Genomic DNA, 17059 nt, shown 5'->3' on the forward strand with positions numbered 1-17059 from the left:
AGGAATGCAAAGGCGATACAGAAGGATCGCTAGCAGGCATCCACACCGATTATATCAAAGAGCGGCATCCCGTATTTATTCGTCTTATATATACAATCCAAGAAGAGAAGGTCCGGGTAAGCCTGAAGGTATGCCAATGAGTCTGGATGAGCGAATAAGATAGCTATTACCCGGCCATCTATATCAAGCTACATCCGATTCCAGAACCCTTCTTTATCCAGTTGGTTAGCCAAGGCGTGGATCGTGCTCTGGCCCTCGCAGAGCTCTCGTCTGCTATCTGCAATACGATTGTAGATATCTTTTTGAGTTACAATTATGTTAGAGTTTTAGCGGAGATAGGTCCTAATATCCTTCGGTGCAATGCCAGCATTTAAGAGATTGGCAACCAAAGTTTGATCCTTAGCAGATAACTTTCGGTGTGCTGGATGTGCAGACGGATCTTGGCTTGGCGGGTGATTGTGAAGAGAGTATTCCTGGCCTGGTCGATAGCTTAGGACCCACGAAGTTCCATCTAAGGACTCTTTAGCAAGGACTGAGAACTTGCAACTTATTCCTCGGCTGCATGTACGGCGTTTTCGTTCGGTAGATGCGCTTGGTGGTAGCCTATTTCGATCACAAGAGAAGATAACTTTAACCCGGCCACTTTGGGTCTTTAAGGACTTCCCTGTCGTAAATGCATAGCCTCGAGGCTTTGCCCAGGAATTGATAGCATTTACCTGCTTACATAATTGCCGCACCGGGTGCGGCAAATCTAAATCCGCATCCGGGTGCGAACCTAGGGGCCGCCTTCGGTCTGACAAGTCGGCAGATCCGCCTCGCGCCGCCGCTTATCCAGAAGCGGGAGGGTCCTCGACTATCATTGCACTGCCTCTAAACTATGAGAAGCGCGAAGCGCTGAGTCGCAAATACTTTTTCCTCGCCGGTCTTGGGCGCTATGCCGAGACTTATCTAGTCGGCAAGGAGTTTGAAGCCGGGACCGAAGTAGGCGATGAGGGCTGGACGACGCTGGCGCTGATCACCAAGCATAACAACGCCCATGCTCTTAAAGGGGCGTGTCGCACCGCGGAAGCGCGTCCCCTTGTTGAATAGGTTATGAAGAACACCAGAGGCCCATACGGAAAGCTGAGGGTGAGTCAAAGCTATTACGTGGCCTTCCTGAACCCCAAGGCTCACACGCAGCTGCACAAGGACAAAGGGCCCGCCGATACCGCCGAAGGGGACGGCTGTTCCGGAAGGTCTGCGAATAATAGATTAGGACGACGGGCGTCGTAGATCCGGACACGTGGATCACGGCTAACAGCGTCGTCGGCGTGGTAGCCGGCAGCATGGGCGTGGACAACCCCATGTTATTTCGCTGCGGGTCGACGTCTTCTCGTAGATGCTGACAGACTGCACTGCTCCCGGGGTGACCAGGCCAGTATGACAGGACTATTGCGGGTTCTAGTGGCACATGGTGACCTGTCTCGTATATTTCGACGCGTTTATAGTGAAGAAGTACCATAAGCTGCCTGCCGTCGAGCGGGAGAAGCTCTAGTGGCTTCGGGACAAGGTTATGACGGGGTTTTTGTTTCAGACAGCATTCCCTGTTCCCGGAGACTTCTTCCATACACCGAATACCCCCAAGGTTGTTTTTGAGCGGCAGGGCCGGTTTGTCCAGGCTGAGATCCTCGCCGCCGGGCCCTCGCTAGCCTGCAGGCCTATGACGCACTTGGTCCTTCGAGGCTGAAGGTCCCGGTCGTAGAATCGAAGTATCAAACAGGCCAAAAGGGAATTCCACTGTTCTCTGAATGTGGCTAATTGGCGTACATACGCAACACGAGGGAGGCCTTCCAGAAGATATTGGAGACATTTCACTGCAACCTGATGCTGTTGATAGCGCGCTAGGTCGCATGCAAGAGGCAGTCGCCTATCAGGAGGAGCACGGGCCGATCCTCCGGTATACAGAAGCCCGTTATGGGGCTCTTGGGGAGAGAATGATGAATTCTATAACGGATAAGAAGACCTACAACGAGGCGAAAAGGGGGCTACTAGGCGGGGAGACGCCTGTAGATGATACTTGGTGGGAAGAGCACGACGAGGTGCTCGCTCGAGCTAAGATGAGGTACGGGAGCCTCGAGGGTAATGACGGTAGTATAGAGGGCTTGGATAGAGCGCAGACGTTTTGGGGCGTTGATACCCCAGCCACGGCAGCTACTCCGGTCTCTTTATCGGTTCAAGTCTCATCAAAGGCCACAGTCACCGTGGCTACGAGCAGTGGGAGCGAGTAGGGGAGACGGGGCAAGTCAGCTAAAAGGGACAAGGAAAAACCATCGCGATGGTATTAGTACGTCGCTTCAAGTATAAGAAGCAGAAGGAGATGTTACAGTACCTCGCATCGATACCAAAATACAGCCGACGTCTTTTTATAAGCCTCACTTCCAAGAATATGACCTTTGTTACCATAGTTACGACACAGCTTAATCTCAGGAACATTATAAGCGTCTTCCATGCTTAATCTTAGGGCCTCTCAGGGTTCATATTACGCCGTTACCTGCCTTTGGTGGTGGTACTGCCCTGCCCCCTCGTCCTCGTCCTTTTTCTCTCCTTTCCCCCCGGCTCCTCCGAATACTCTTCTTCTTATGTCCCAAATTCGTCAAAATCGGAAAAGCAATCCAAGCCAGGATCTAATGGACCGACTTAGATGTCGGGAAGGCCGTGATCTATGGCCTTCACCGACGGGATTGGGCTGGGTGCTTGTTGAACTGACCGCTGGCGGCCCTCTCCATAGCCTCGACACTGATGGTGCCACCCCTTAGCTCGATCTTGTTTCTTGGTCGGAAAGGAACAGTGGCGACGTAGTAGTTGACCTCCCCGGGGGCCGCTTCATCACGTAGCCACTGGTGCTTGCCCTAGGTGCTCGGCCCCGTCGACGGGTTTACCTCGGCGTAGAGCATCCCGCCTTCAGGCCTCTTGAAGAACCACCAGCCCGCTGTCTATGTTGCAATCTAGTCGATCTTCTCCGTCCTCCACTCCAGCGACTCTAGCTCAGAGTGGAGCTCGCGGACGGTGGTGAGTATGACGGCATAGGATTGTTGGACCTAGTTGCCCTTGAAGCTGGGGGGTTACCGTTCTCCCACCACGACCAGTCGGTGTGCCGGATGGTGAGAATGATGTGCCGCGATCAGAGTTGGGCCGCCGAGCTAGACAGCGCTGCCATACCGCCACCCTCTTCCAGCACGTATATCTAGGCAAAGAAGGCCAGACGGTCAATACCGACAGCTTCCTTGCCCTACAGCTCAGCAATCTTGCTGAGCCAGCCGAGGGGGATGGTCCTGTCACGGCTGCTGAGCTTAGGAGGCGGCCGATCGAGCGCTGTGAGCCAGTACGACTGCTGCATACGGGTGAAGGGCAGGTGCCAGCACTCCTTGTAGATGGCCCGTCAATTGCGGAGCAGCTTTGTGTCCGCCTTGCAGGGCTGGAGTACGATGGGCGCTTGTAGCGCCTCGAAGCGTGCTAAGTTATCTTCTACTGCTTGCTCGCCCGCATTCCAGCAGAGTAGCAGCACTTCCACCTATCCGTAATTTTTTGGAGCTGGATTCTCTCTATTTTCTATATCCAAAAGTCGGGAAGCCTTGAGATCTTTTATAAGGTCAAATACCGTGTGCGGAGATTTTTGCCTGGCCAAAATCTGTCCCTTAAAATAGCTCGTAACGGGCTAAAAGAAGAGTAAAGAAAAAAGGAAGGCAAATTCAAACTCTATGCGCTATCCAAAGGGGCCTTCTCTTAACTTTGAAGGAATATAGGGTGTCAGAGGGGATAGCAAACTTATGCCGGACATCTGCTACTAGTGTGACAGCCTGATAGTAAGCAGAGTCACCTTTAAGGAGACGTAGTCCGTATATGAAATGCCTTGAATTATGCTACGCTGTCCTATATATCTTGAAACTGTTACCGTGCCACCGCAGACAATACTAGACTTTCGTATAGTTGACTTGTCCGATAATACGCCTGGCAGCTGACCTCCCCTTCGTAGGTCTCGGGTACGACATGCCTACATGCGTGCACCGGACCACAACCAGACTGTTGACCATTGCTCTATGTGACAAAATGGTTGAATCTAGATAACATATTTGCCTAGTGGAGGGATATGAACAGACGTCTCTAGTGCGGGGGGGGGTCTTCAAAAGCTTCAACTTATTTGACCCTATTACCTGATCTCGTTAACGTGTCCTGGACAAACACAGCATCCAGACTTGCCGGCCTCGACCGACTATGGCTGGTAGTTCGTATGTGCCACGGTATCCAGCGACTGGCCGTATGGATCGCGGAAGGGCAAGGAACTGTGAGCAACCGAGTTCTCGCCTCCTCACACCCGAGACGTGTAACGCAAACACCACGAGCCCATCGTAACTTACCGCGGGCATCCGGAGTGTAATTACATGCCTGTGTACTCCTCGCCTGCATAATCCACAGCTTGATGACACAGGCTTCTGTTGACAATGACGCTCGTCTTCAGCACCACCACGATGGAATCGCCCCTGGTGAATACCTCAGAACCACTATCTCCAATCGGAGACAAACAGTTTCATATTCTTATGCACTCTTCAACTATTACTTCGTCAAGAATGAACGAAATTAAAGGCTCTCAGAGGGCCCTCGGGCACCGCCTCGCCCTCCTCTTGATTAGGTCGGCCGCCTTCTCGGCAATGGCATACGTGGGCTGCTGAGTATACGCACCGGGCAAGTCGGGAACGATGCTGGCGTCGACGACGCTCAGGCCGCTGACGCCGTAGACCCCGAGCAGCTCCGAAACGACGCCGCCGAGCTCCCTGAGCATCATGGCCGCGGTCCCGACGGGGTGGAAGCACGTCGGGCTCAGCGAAGACCTGAGGGCCTCGCGCAGGGCCTCGTCGCTGGTGACTTTGGGGCCCGGACTGATCTCAATGGGGCCGTACTGGCTCAGGCTCGTCTCGGTGTAGAAGCGGCGCGTGTAGCGGACGAACTCGGCCAGGATGTCGAGGTCGAGCGGGTTGGAGGCGGCGCGGTAGTCGACGATAGGGTTGCCGAAGAAGGGGTTGGCGGGGTTGACGTGGATGGTTCCGCGGGACACTGGGTGGAGGTAGACGACAGTGCCGCCGAAGTTGGCACCGCGGAGGAACAGGTTGTAGTTTGCCGAGTTGTCGGAGCGCAGAAGGGCGGCCAGGCGCTTCTTCTGGGTCGCGTAGCCCGCTAGAAGGGTTTTTTCCGTACCGGGAGGGAGATACGCAGCAGGATCCTGGTCCTCAAGAGCCGAGGCGATGGTCTCAGCCTTGGAGGAGATGACGCTGAAGGGGAGGAAAGCCATCAGGTTTCCAGAGGCAATGGACAACGGGCCTATCAAGATCAGCTAACACTCATGGGTGCAGGTGCAGCAAGCAGGATGCGTACCAGTCCTGAATTGGGCAAACTCTGCCTGAGCTTCATCCCGGAACGTGGCGTTGGACTGAAGATCGCTGGGATCGGGGCGGATGTTGAAGTTGGTTACTGTTCTGCAGTCAGCACTGCGACCTCTGTTCTATTCAAGAAACCACGCACGAATGAAAGTCGCGCCGCCTCCCACGGGGTGATCTTGAAAGTTGAAGCCCACGCCTATAGTATCTTGTCAGCAGGAGACAGCACACACACATACACGTCAGATTTTAAACATACCGGGAAGATCAACAACGACGTCGATTCCCGCTTCTTCGAGCACAGCCCTGGGCCCAATGCCACTGGCCTGGAGCATCTTGGGCGTGTTGATAGTTCCAGTAGCAACGATGACCTCCTTCCGGGCAGAGACAGTCCTGGCCTGCGACGCGTCTGTAGCGCTCCGCGGAACAAACTCGACGCCGGTGGCGGTCTTGTTCTCGCCAAGGAGAACTCGAAGGACCCGAGACTCGAGAATGGTATCGTAGTTGTCTCGCATCTCGCCCTTTGCAGTCCAGTAACCGCTGAGGGCATCACGACGTGGTACCGGGCCAGGAGGAGCCTCGTGCGAGCTACTCTGTAGTAGGAAATGCTCTGCAAAGGTTCGCAGTGAACCAAGACGTTCTCTTGCCTCGTCTGGCTCCGGCTAATTCGTCCCTATATAAGCGTTGCATAATATGCACGTCAGCGAGGGGGCGTTTGTTGCGATAGTTGCCGTCAAGATCATACCACCGAGGAGAGGAGCCGAGCTATAGCTCGTGGGTGCATTCATCCTCCAGTTGGGAGGCAGCGTCGTAGTTTGTGGCGTTGATGTTGAGGCAGAAACAAAGTTTCGAGTAGACACGGGAACTTGGAAGTAGTAGGTAGCTCACGGAGACCGCCGAGCATGAATTGAGGGCAAACTACCGCGTACGTCCATGGACTGGAAACGTACCTCCGTGACAGGGGAGCTCGACTCTGAACGCTTAGCAGCTGGGCGCACGCACAGTGGCTTTCCACTGCCGGGGTCGCTGCCGGCCCTTTCCGTCCAAAGTGGGAGGGCATTCTCGCCTGAATCGGGCAATGCCACATAGCCTTCCAGAATGAATGCGTCGCATATTCTACGTAATACACTCAAGTCTTGTTGGACCGACGCTACTCCGGACGTGTACTGTCCGTTGCCTCATAGACTGCCAATTGACGCTGTACTTCCCCCAAGCTGGTCATCGTGCACCGCAGGGAAGCCAGTCTCCTGCGCTGAGGTGAGTGGCATACAGTAATGTTGGCAGTGTCTGATGGCAAGGCTGGCGTCCTGTATGTTACGCTGAGGGATCTGGTGGGCATCAGGGGCTACTGGATGCAATGATGGTCTGAGATCTCGTCATTGATGAGGCCTTGGTCCTTAAAGCTTGAGGGCAGCCTCGAGACCCGCAGGTCAACAGATGGCCGGCCGCCCGGGGCCTGTTGGAGTGGGTCACGGCAGGCAGGTCAAAGTTGATGGATCACGTGGACCCACCTGCCAACAAAATGACTACCCTACACCCACAACAAAACACTAGAAATAGAACGGATGATTGAGCAGACACGGTATTTAATGCATCACAAAAATAGAAAATATCTGTTTATTTAAATTGACTTTAAGTCAATCTGCCTCCGTGTCGACCAAGTGGATTGAGTAAGGCAAAAATAGCCGGGTTAGATCGAGTGGAAAATTGAATGGAAGATTGAGTTTGAGTAAGATAGATCTAGGCTGAGAAACTGCCAACGCTGGGAAGGAGGTCGTGGGGCATTGCGGCGGCGGGGTACGACCACGGCATTGTGCAGGTGATTTGTTGCTGTGCGGGACGAGATTGGTGTATCAGGGGTTCTGGTGGGAATCATCAGGGGTATGCGACGGTGGTAAAAGGTGGAAAAGGCATGATCAACGGAGCTGCGTGTACGCTGAGTAAGGAGGGGACTGGCCAGGGCAAACATTAAGGGTGAACCAGACTCCCTCATGATCAGCGGCCAGCCAGGCTAATAAGTTAAGGGGGCAGTTGACAGACGGGTCAGACCGGGGCCAAAGTTCATGGTGGGATCAAGTTCAGAGATAAGGCCATGAAAGCATTTTCACCTCGAGCTATTGGACCCCGCTCCCTTGCGCCCCTTGTCAAACCCATGCAGAAGAAAAGCCTCATCGTCGAGAACAGCAATGTACACGTAGCAGCAGCAAATGAAGATCGCAGGCCTCCCATCTTCGCGTTCCTCGTTCACAAGCAAATGTTAACCACCCACCGGCCGAGAGGATCAACAGATCGTCGAACCTCTGGCAATTCTGGTGAATCGCTCGTGTGGGTCAAACGACCTTGTTTGTCACCTGTGCGTTGCGGACGGTACCAGAAGTCGTTTAAAGCCAAGTCGTACGAGCCAGAGTGTTGGTTGCAGGCATCGGAAAGATGGACGGTAGGGTCGAACGAACTCGGAATTGACTTCCGGTGAGGATGGTGGGCCCTGCCGACAGGGGGAGTCCCAGGGCACACTTTGACGACGAAAATATATTAGGACACCTCCTCTTGAGATTACCCGCCGGGGTTGCATTTCTCCAGTGACCAACATACCTACGGCCAACACCACGCTGGCGCGTCCCGTTGCCTAACCTGCTTTACGAATGTTGTGTTATTGCCATTGATACGCAGATGTGTTGAGCAACGTGAAACATCAACAAATCTGCAGAAGCGGGACGCGTTCAGGGATCAATATGCTCCGGCACACAGATACTGTAGATAAGCGGCGAAAGCCCGCATCAACAACGCTGTGTTATCGGCTACTGTCACCCAGTCTATCTGATCTAAGCTGCAAACTTCGGGTAGTCGTTGTAACCGATGCTCGGGTCCTCGAACGGACCATAGAAGCGCGAGCGGTCGTACTTGGCGAGGGGAATGCCCTCGCGGAGTCGTCGGGGCAGATCCGGATTGCTGATAAAGTACCGCCCGTACACAAGAGCATCGTATTTTCCATCTTCGATCACGCCCCATGAAGTCTGGTCATCAAATCCGCCGGCAGAAAAGAAGGGAGTATCGCCCATGATCTTGCGGAACTCGGACAGGTCAACGTTGGGCAGATTCCACGAGTCAAGGAACATTTGCTTCTCTTCCTCGGAGAAGATCTGCTCGTATCGTGGCTCGATAAAGCTGACGTACGAGAGGCGAGGCAGTTGCTGTTTGAGCTCACGGCAGAGATGTGACCACGTCTCAACGCGCTTCTCACCCCTTGCCTGGTTGAAGAGACCAAAGGGACTGAGACGAATGGCCAAGTTCTCCTGGCCGACGGTGTTTGACAAGGCTTCCATGAGCTCGAGAACAAAGGTGCACCGCTTCTCAGGGGATCCCCCGTACCTGTCAGTTCTTTTGTTCGAGTTGGAGCTCAAGAATTGCTCAGGCAAGTATCCATTGGCGCCGTGGAGCTCAATGCCGTCAAAGCCAGCGTCCATAGCAGACTTGGCGGCCTCACAGTAATCCTGTATGGTTCTGTTGATGTGGTCCTGAGTCAACTCAATCGGGGGATGATCGACAAGCTTGACCCTCTCCGTGCTGTGTGGCGGAGGGTACATATAGAACTCCTCAGGGTCATCCCATGGCAGACCAGATGGCGAGACGATAGGGCCTCCAGTCAACTGGGGGATGTTGGCACGGCCAGCGTGCCAGAGCTGCGCATAGATGTACGCTCCTTTGGCGTGAACGGCGTCGACTATCTTGCGCCATCCCTCAACCTGTTCCGAGGTGAAGATGCCGGGCACTCCAGGCATACAGTTGCTCTGAAAGTCATGTCAGCAATTCGAACACGGCAGTACTGGAGGGAAGATGAATACCTCGAGGGATGGCGGCAGACCTTCGGTGATAAGAAGACCGCCCTCGGTCGCCCGCTGACTGTAATAGTCGACCATGATATCGTTTGGGATCCAAACACGGTTCGGGCTCTCAGGCGTGGGATTGGCCTTCTCCGAAGTTCCTCGATTCCGCGTCAAGGCTGCGAGAATGACTCGGTGCTTGAGCTCAATCTTGCCGTTGGCGATCTGCAGAGGCTCGAAGAGCTTCGAATCAGCTCCGGTTGACCTGGCGTCTCCCATATTGACTGTTGAACAAGTGAGGAGCCCAAGGCCTCAAAGCTGGTGAAGTTCAAAGCTATCTGCAAGAATACGATTCGAAAGTAATGACTTGCAATAGGGCAGTCGTGTTGGCGGAGTAGACTCCAACGGAAAGCTTCAGCTGGACGTACACGAGATGGCAGACAAGTTGTCAGTCAGGTTGGGATTTTATGTGTCTTGTATGATCCATCAAAGTGCTGACCACCAACGTGGACAGCATGCACCCCTTAAAGTCACTCATGAGTCCATTACCAAAGAGTCCAGTTCGCCGGCCGGCCCCTCTTCTTCGTGGAGGGCCACGCAGCAGCCGTCGGTTGCAGTTTGAACCTTGACCAACAACCAGTAGAAATTGTCGCATCCGTCCTGCATTCGGTTCTCGTCCCATTGGACAAGACTACATTGTTTATGGTAACAACGGAAACTTCCCCGGATCGAGGAGGGTCGTTGCAGGGTTCTTTCAGGAAAAGCTGCAAAGAGCAAGGGCCCGGCCAGGGGCTCATGCACGTCTGCAGCAACGGTGCTGGTGGTGTTTCTCCTGTAGACCTTTGGCCTCCGGATGATACAACCATGGGTTTATGTTTTATATTGCAGAATGCAGGTCGCAACAGTGTTGGGTTAACATCACACCACCATCACGAATGCGGCCAGGGGGGTCCAATTCGCCTTAGTATTAACTCTCTTCTCGGGTTGGCCCCAATCCCAGTTTCGGTGACATTGCGAGGCGTGGTGAAGCTGAGCCGCCCCAAGTAGCCGGCGATGTGCATTCAGTGCTATGCAGCAAGCCGCTGCTCTCAAAAGGCAGCAGTATCTTCGCGCCATCGCGCTCTTCCTCCTTTCTTAGCATCAGCATCCAGCGGCCAACCTTTGAAGTCTTCTTTCCGCGGCCTTGGTGTATCCGATATGATCCAAAAGTTTTCCTTCCTTGAGTCTGATACGAACTGACCCGCCAATGAGCCGCACAGAATATCCAGGGGCGGCGCCACCCCCAGTGGGCGTGGAGCCGAACCTCGACGACCCTCAAGATATGCTTCAAACCATTCTTTATGCCACGCAAGGATTGACCCTGCTTTTCGTGACAATATTTGTTTCAATGCGCATCTATTCCAAGACCAGGCTTTTGGGGAACACAGTCAGTTGGGACGACTGTAAGCCTTGCCGGGGAGTTGCTAGCTGTACCCGGGTCGCTAACATGGAGAAGACGCAACATATAGCTCCTTTGTATGGAACCACTACTCTATCAACACAGGATCTTTGACTTACCCCTCTCCAGGTACTGATGGTTGGATACTGCATTACCTGTCTATTTGGTTAGTAGCTTTGCTCTGCCCTGGGTTCAATTGTTCCTGATACCACCTAGCCGCGAAACATGGAGGTGGTCTGAACCAATGGGAGGTTTCGCCAGCGGAGCTACAGTCTTTCCTCAAGGCACAGGCAACTCTCAATGATCGAGTGGGCCCCGCTAACGCGCGCAGTCTGGATACGCCGCCACGATTTTCTACGCGCCAATGGCCATGACGGTCAAGCTCGCCCTGCTCCTCATCATTATCCGCGTATTCGGCGCCGTGCACAAGAAGACACTGATCGGCATATACATCCTCATTGGCGTCATCGTGCTGTACTACGTCTCTGGCATCTTCATCAAAATCTTCATCTGCTGGCCAATCCCGGCGTACTGGCAAGGTCAGACCGAGAAATGCATGGACCAGAGCGCCATCATCACAGCGGATGCTATCATCAGCGTCATCAGCGACCTGGTGATTTTGGTCCTGCCCACACCCTTGACGTGGTCTCTGCAGCTGTCAAGGAAAAGGAGACTAAGAATCATTGGCATGCTTTGCGCTGGAGGTATCGCCACGGGATTCAGTGTCTACCGCCTGCTTCTGATCATCAACGAAGGCCATTCGACGAACCAGACGATGGTGTTCACGAAAGTCGTCCTATCAGGGTAAGCAGAGTCGCATGTTGTTGTCAAAGGTCATGGTTGACGCGTAATAGCAACGCCGAGGCCGGCATTGGTCTGATCTGTGCATGCTTACCCGCCGTCAACGCGATATTCGTCAGAGTCAAGGGCTCCTCTTACTACGCCAACCAAAGTCGATCGGAGCCCGGTGAGATCGGACGCGGCGAGATAATACTGACAAGGTCCTTCCATGTCGACGCCACCACAAAGAGCACAAAGGAGATACCGGCCGAGTCATACGAACTTGGTCACGATCAGGCAGTCTTGACGTCGAATGTCCAAGCTAACCCACGAAGTAACTACTCGGGTAGGCGGTCAGAGTCGACGCAGTAGCTAAGCGGTGCACGGTTGCCGGAGCGACAGGCTGTTAGCTATGTTGAATTTCGCTTCCTGACCTCTCTCAATGAAGGTATCTGGTCCGCTTCCTTATCCGACCGCATGATTAAAATAACGCCGAAGGTTTTTGTTGTAGTAAACTGTAAGAAGGGGCAGGGCGGGAGGCCACGTGGCACGTGTGAGCTGATCGCATATTTCTCGGATAACTTCCGAGTCCTGCGACCACTTGGCATCCCATTGCTGGTAGTTCTGGCACGCCGAGGTATAGACATGCTGATTAAACTCGCAGGGTCGGCATATGAAGCTCAAGAGAGTTCAATAGTATTCAGGTGCGAGTCAAGGACTTGGCGTATGCATTGTGACACCAGACCCGTAGCCAAGACACGCGTTTAGGTGAGCCATGCCGAAATCACGGCATATAATAGCGGTGATATAGGCGGTACAACGCGGAGGCTGTTATCGGACTACCGCGGGGTCGTAGTTAACCCTGGTTATTTGATAAGAGAGCTTCAGGTAAAGCTGGGCAGAGCGTTTGCATCCACATGCAATTTACTAGCTACCATCAAGTATCGTTACGGTAGAAGAAAGGCTCGTGGAGAAGTACAGTATTTAAGTATAGCACTGCGCACTCAGCAATGCCTCCCGACTCTGTTGTCCAGCTACTCCCGTTGAGCTCGGCCATCGTGAGAGCGTCCACTCATTACCGTCACTCATTTATCCGTCACTCATTTACTCGTCACTTGATTTCAACCAACAATGCAGGCATCTCTTCTCAAGTCAGGCCTTGCAGGGCTTCTTGTCTTAGCTGGGAACGTGATAGCTCAAGAGTCATGCCAGTGCCGAACTACTGTCATTGTGGTGGAAATGCCTGAGCAATACACCAGTCTCGGACCTGAAGGAACGGCAACCGTTTCAGTGTCTTCAACGGTCGAGCCACCTTTGATTGCCACCACGTCCGTCAAGGCATCTTCCACCTCGACAAGTGAGCGCCCAGCACAGACTCAGCCAACTTCTAGGCGTCCTGTGCACAAGAAGCCACCCATCGGCCAGACCACTCCTCACAACACGACGCATACGTTCAAGCCCTGCTCAGCGCCCAAAGTTGACCGCGCCGACCCCAAGAACTTCGTCCCGGCTCAAAACGTCACCCTTGCGTACGCCCCCCCTGCCGAGGATAAGAACACTACGACAGGCAGCATCAATATGAGCCTCGCTTTCAAGCACCCCGCTGTTGTCCTCGAGAATATTGCGTCTATTCGCAAGACCTCATGCGATGCCAACGTGCTCTCTGTAGTCTTCGAAGACGATGCCGGCTTCGAAGAGGCTGTCAAGGACTGGAACACTGGCGGTGAGCCCTTTGTTCTCATCACTGGCTCTCTTGATGAAGGATGCGCAGCTGAGTTTGAGCGAGGATATTTCGTGGTTGACGGCATCACCTCGGACTTGGACAACTTGTCTATTCAAGTTCATGCTACCCCAGGCGACCTACCAGGCCTTGCAGGTGAAATGGAGATGACTTTCACGTCACTGCCTGCAGCAACTTTGATGCGGCGGCTCAATCTCTCACCGAGTTGGTCGATTGACATAGCCGAAGGCCTCGAGGAACACACAACACTGTTCACCGATGGGGAGTTCATCGACATTACGGCCGAGGAAGCCTGGTTCTCGTCGAAACTCACCTTGTCCGGGAAACTCAAGTACAGCTTCTGGGGCTTCAAGCTTCAAGAGCTCTACTTCGACCTTGACGCTGCATTTGACTCTTCAGCCGTCGTTTCGGCATCGGTCCAGGCGGCTTTCCAGGAGGCAGTGCAGTATCAGCCTGACGATCTCGCCTTCTCATTTATCGACGTCCCTGGGGTAGTGTCGCTCGGTCCTGGACTTGCATTCGGCCTTTACGTCAACGTTGAGGCTTCCGCTGCTGTTGACCTTTACGCTGGCGTGGACTTTTCTCTACCGACCGGAAACGTCCATCTGGATATGCTGGACGGGTTCAAAACCACCACGTCGGGCTGGGAGCCGGACTTTGACACCTTTGCCAACGCCTCTCAATCCGCTGACGTGGCTCTTGATGTTGGCGCTGACCTATCTGTAATGCTTTCGTTCAAGCTTCTGGGAGGGCTGGTCGATCTGTCGAGTGGTTTCACTGCATCTCCAGAGTTTGAGAACTCATTCCACCTCCGCGGGGCACAAGATGCTGCAGTGAGTGGCAACGAGAAGGGCATGAGCGGTGGAGTTGACATACCCAAGGATGCTATATCCTGCGCGGACACTAATGGGCTGGAATTCGTATCAGACTTTCTGTTCAGCTTGAAGGCGTATGCAACAAAGTGGTGGGAACAGGACCTGTACTCTGTTCGCGTTCCTGTTGTTAGGTACTGTTTACCATTCTAAGACCTACTAGGAGTAGTATAGAGAGCAACTTACCGAATCGCCGCGAGCACTGGATTTCAGCTCGTCTCGCGCACTCGCACAGCCATCGTGCCAGCGATCCCGTATCCGCGAAGTCTTGGATGCCTCTCTGTCCCTTTAGCATGGCGCGCTCTGTGCATTGATCATATATTGTGGGGTTAGCGTGTCGCACTTGTCGCGAGCTCGTGATTAGCAAACCTTACTACTTTCTTGGCGTCGGGGCAATTTTATCAATCAGTCCACTCCTTTTGTATCGTGGGCTGGATCGCGTCCGCCTCCGCTCCCCACCGTTGGAAGAAATTTCTTAGTCCCTCATGCTGGAAGCCTGGAACGCGTCGTTGCGGGTTCCCACGCGAGCGAGTTAAGGATGGGTATTTTCGTGTGTCATTAGTGCCTCTATGGGGCAGGAAATTAGGGTTTATTCGCGTTTTTATAAGGCGGATGGCTCCCGGTTTTATCAGATCTTCGTCGCGCCGGACTTGCTCTCCTTATCTGATCTAATTTGAAAAGAAGCGAGCACATTCATCCATCGCCATGGGATTTTCCTCAAAATCGGTTGCTGGTGAGGCCAGGGGTATGTCGCATTGCCTCATGTGGCCACACTATTGCGACCGTCATTTACTGACATGTTCATCCAAGGCACCTCTAGTGAGGACAAGGACCGGGCGAAGGAGGAGCGTCGTCTCCTATGGAAGCTCGGTAAGAAACCTCCACTCACAACGTTTTCACACATTATCTCATGTGCTCGAAACTGACAAATCCGTTTTAGATTTGGTCATCCTGGTACGGTTGCCCGCCATTCGCTGTGTGACAGTATAGTTCTCTGATAATTGGAAAGACCTACTCCTGCTTCAGCTACTTCTTCAATTATCTTGGTCAGTCATCACTTTTTCAGTGTCCACAACGAACAGAGTATTGCGAGCTTTGACTAACTCAGTGCTGGCTTCAGACCGCGCGTCATTTGCCAATGCCTACGTATGTAGATACTTGGAGAGGCTTTGCTCTGCCCAATGACATTAACACCCCGCAACAGGTCGCCGGTCTTAGAGAAGACCTCCAGATGGTGGGGAACCAGTACAACATCGTCCTATCCGTGACGACGGCAGGGCAAGTATCCCACAAAGGGCCTCCCTTCTCGACCAGGGGCGTTATCGCTAACGGACCGATGTCTACAGGCTTGTCGTCGGCCAGATCCCAAACGCGCTCATCATTCAGAAGATTGCGCCCCGAATCTGGCTGCCCTCCATGGTCGTCCTCTGGGGATGCCTTACTATGGCCTCCGCTGGCTGCAAGACCTACCCTCAGCTCTGCGCCGTGCGGTTCCTCATGGGCCTCGCAGAGGCCAGCACTTATCCCGGCTGCGTCTTCATTATCGGCTCGTGGTAGTACGTTGTCCCCCCATCACACTCCTTCCCCGTCAGCTAACCACCGATGGACACATAGCAAGCCGTCGGAGCTCGTCAAGCGCACCGCCGTCTTTACTATTGCTGGGCAGGTCGGCACCATGTTCGCGGGCGTTATGATGACCGCCATCCGCGAGGGCATGGACGGCCACGCCGGTCTCAAGGGCTGGCAGTGGGTGTTCCTCATTGACGGCATCATCACCTTGCCCATCTCCGTCATGGGTTTCCTTTACCTTCCAGACACTCCTGAGAAGACCCGCGCAAGCTATCTCAGCCCGCGGGAGAGGGCGCTGGCCCTGAGTCGGGTGCCGCCCAAGCGCGCAGACAGCAACAGCATCAGTCCTTTGTCGCTGTTCAAGCGCGTCTGCGCAACACCGGCCATGTAAGTTGCTTTCCCAAGCACACCTCTGAATTCCACCTTGGCGCCAAGTAGAAATGGTAACTGACCACAGTGCTTAGGTACTGCCTCATCTTTTTCTCCATCTGTGCCTCGGCTCTGCAGGCCTTTCCGCTCCAGGGGCTGTTCCTCCTCTGGCTCAAGAACTATCAAGGCAACCCCTACACGCAGTCAAACGTAAACACCTACCCGCTGGGCATCCAGGGCGTCGGCATCATCGCCGAGCTTGGTACGGCAGCGTACCTCGACAGGACGGGCCACCGGGTCCGCACCGGCATCGCCATAGTCCTCGTGCAGGTCGTCTGCGCCATCATCCTCATCATTCCCGATGCGCCGCGCGCGGCCTACTTCTTCGCCTTCTACGCGTCCGGTTCCTCGTTCGCCATCTCCCCGCTACTGTACGGCTGGGCCAACATTGTGCTGTCCCGCGGTGGCGACGACGCGCACCGCGCGGTGACGCTCTCCATGATGGCTGGGTCGGGCCTGATCCTGTGGACCTTCTGGGGCATCGCCATGTACCCGGCCACTGACGCACCTTACTGGAGGAAGGGAAGCATCGCCATGCTGTGCGCATGCGCAGCGGTGACCGGCGTACTGTTCGTTGTCAAATGGGTAAGTGATTCACCAGACTTCCATCAAGTTTTGAAACACTCGCTGACACCTTTGGAATGCAGCTCGACACTTACAGCTTGAAAGAAGCCCCGGTGGTCAACTCGAGTGAGGCGGAGGCTGAGAACCCTACCGCGGAGCAGACGGTTGTGATGGGAAACAAGGCTCGTGGTGAGTGCTAGGAAAGACGGTCCAGTCAGACTGGGGCCAGGACGGCTTGTTTGCTGGCAAGACTGGTATATCGTCTCCCAGGCCCGCGACCCGGTTTCTACGATTTTGCGTCCAGAGACTCTGTTCTTAGAAAAACCAGGGCCTCAAAGTGCTGGCGTAGACGAAACGCCAGGTTCTTGAATTTTGAACCAGAGGGCTGGCTCGGAGGAGAGATACAGAGCTTTACTGGGAAGCCCTGTTGTTCCACG

General features: G+C 54.1%; 5 protein-coding genes across 5 annotated transcripts; 3 read left to right on the forward strand and 2 right to left on the reverse strand.

The window, feature by feature from the left end:
• Positions 1 to 4624: 4624 nt before the first annotated feature.
• Positions 4625 to 5923, reverse strand: J7T54_001946 (alcohol oxidase; the record flags this gene model as incomplete). Its single annotated transcript, XM_051508100.1, has 4 exons — positions 4625 to 5352; positions 5407 to 5502; positions 5554 to 5607; positions 5668 to 5923. 4 exons carry the CDS (start codon positions 5921 to 5923, stop codon positions 4625 to 4627), a joined length of 1134 nt encoding a protein of 377 aa, XP_051360714.1.
• A 2307-nt stretch (positions 5924 to 8230) lies between these two features.
• Positions 8231 to 9508, reverse strand: J7T54_001947 (putative 12-oxophytodienoate reductase-like protein; the record flags this gene model as incomplete). The annotated part of the gene is made up of 2 exons (XM_051508101.1): positions 8231 to 9196; positions 9251 to 9508. The coding sequence occupies 2 exons, from the start codon at positions 9506 to 9508 to the stop codon at positions 8231 to 8233; spliced, it is 1224 nt and encodes a 407-aa protein (XP_051360715.1).
• Positions 9509 to 10475: 967 nt separating this feature from the next.
• On the forward strand, positions 10476 to 11819 carry J7T54_001948 (uncharacterized protein; the record flags this gene model as incomplete). Its single annotated transcript, XM_051508103.1, has 3 exons — positions 10476 to 10655; positions 10999 to 11471; positions 11522 to 11819. The coding sequence occupies 3 exons, from the start codon at positions 10476 to 10478 to the stop codon at positions 11817 to 11819; spliced, it is 951 nt and encodes a 316-aa protein (XP_051360716.1).
• An 867-nt stretch (positions 11820 to 12686) lies between these two features.
• On the forward strand, positions 12687 to 14213 carry J7T54_001949 (uncharacterized protein; the record flags this gene model as incomplete). The annotated part of the gene is made up of 1 exon (XM_051508104.1): positions 12687 to 14213. The coding sequence occupies one exon, from the start codon at positions 12687 to 12689 to the stop codon at positions 14211 to 14213; it is 1527 nt and encodes a 508-aa protein (XP_051360717.1).
• Positions 14214 to 14765: 552 nt separating this feature from the next.
• On the forward strand, positions 14766 to 16822 carry J7T54_001950 (uncharacterized protein; the record flags this gene model as incomplete). The annotated part of the gene is made up of 10 exons (XM_051508105.1): positions 14766 to 14805; positions 14871 to 14930; positions 15001 to 15014; positions 15070 to 15106; positions 15181 to 15206; positions 15265 to 15305; positions 15407 to 15616; positions 15675 to 16016; positions 16094 to 16643; positions 16706 to 16822. 10 exons carry the CDS (start codon positions 14766 to 14768, stop codon positions 16820 to 16822), a joined length of 1437 nt encoding a protein of 478 aa, XP_051360718.1.
• Between the last annotated feature and the right edge of the window lie 237 nt (positions 16823 to 17059).

This window comes from Emericellopsis cladophorae, assembly GCF_022114955.1.
Source record: "Emericellopsis cladophorae strain MUM 19.33 chromosome Unknown NODE_40_length_209357_cov_118_235785, whole genome shotgun sequence".
In the NCBI taxonomy this organism is placed as follows: Eukaryota; Fungi; Ascomycota; class Sordariomycetes; order Hypocreales; family Bionectriaceae; genus Emericellopsis; species Emericellopsis cladophorae.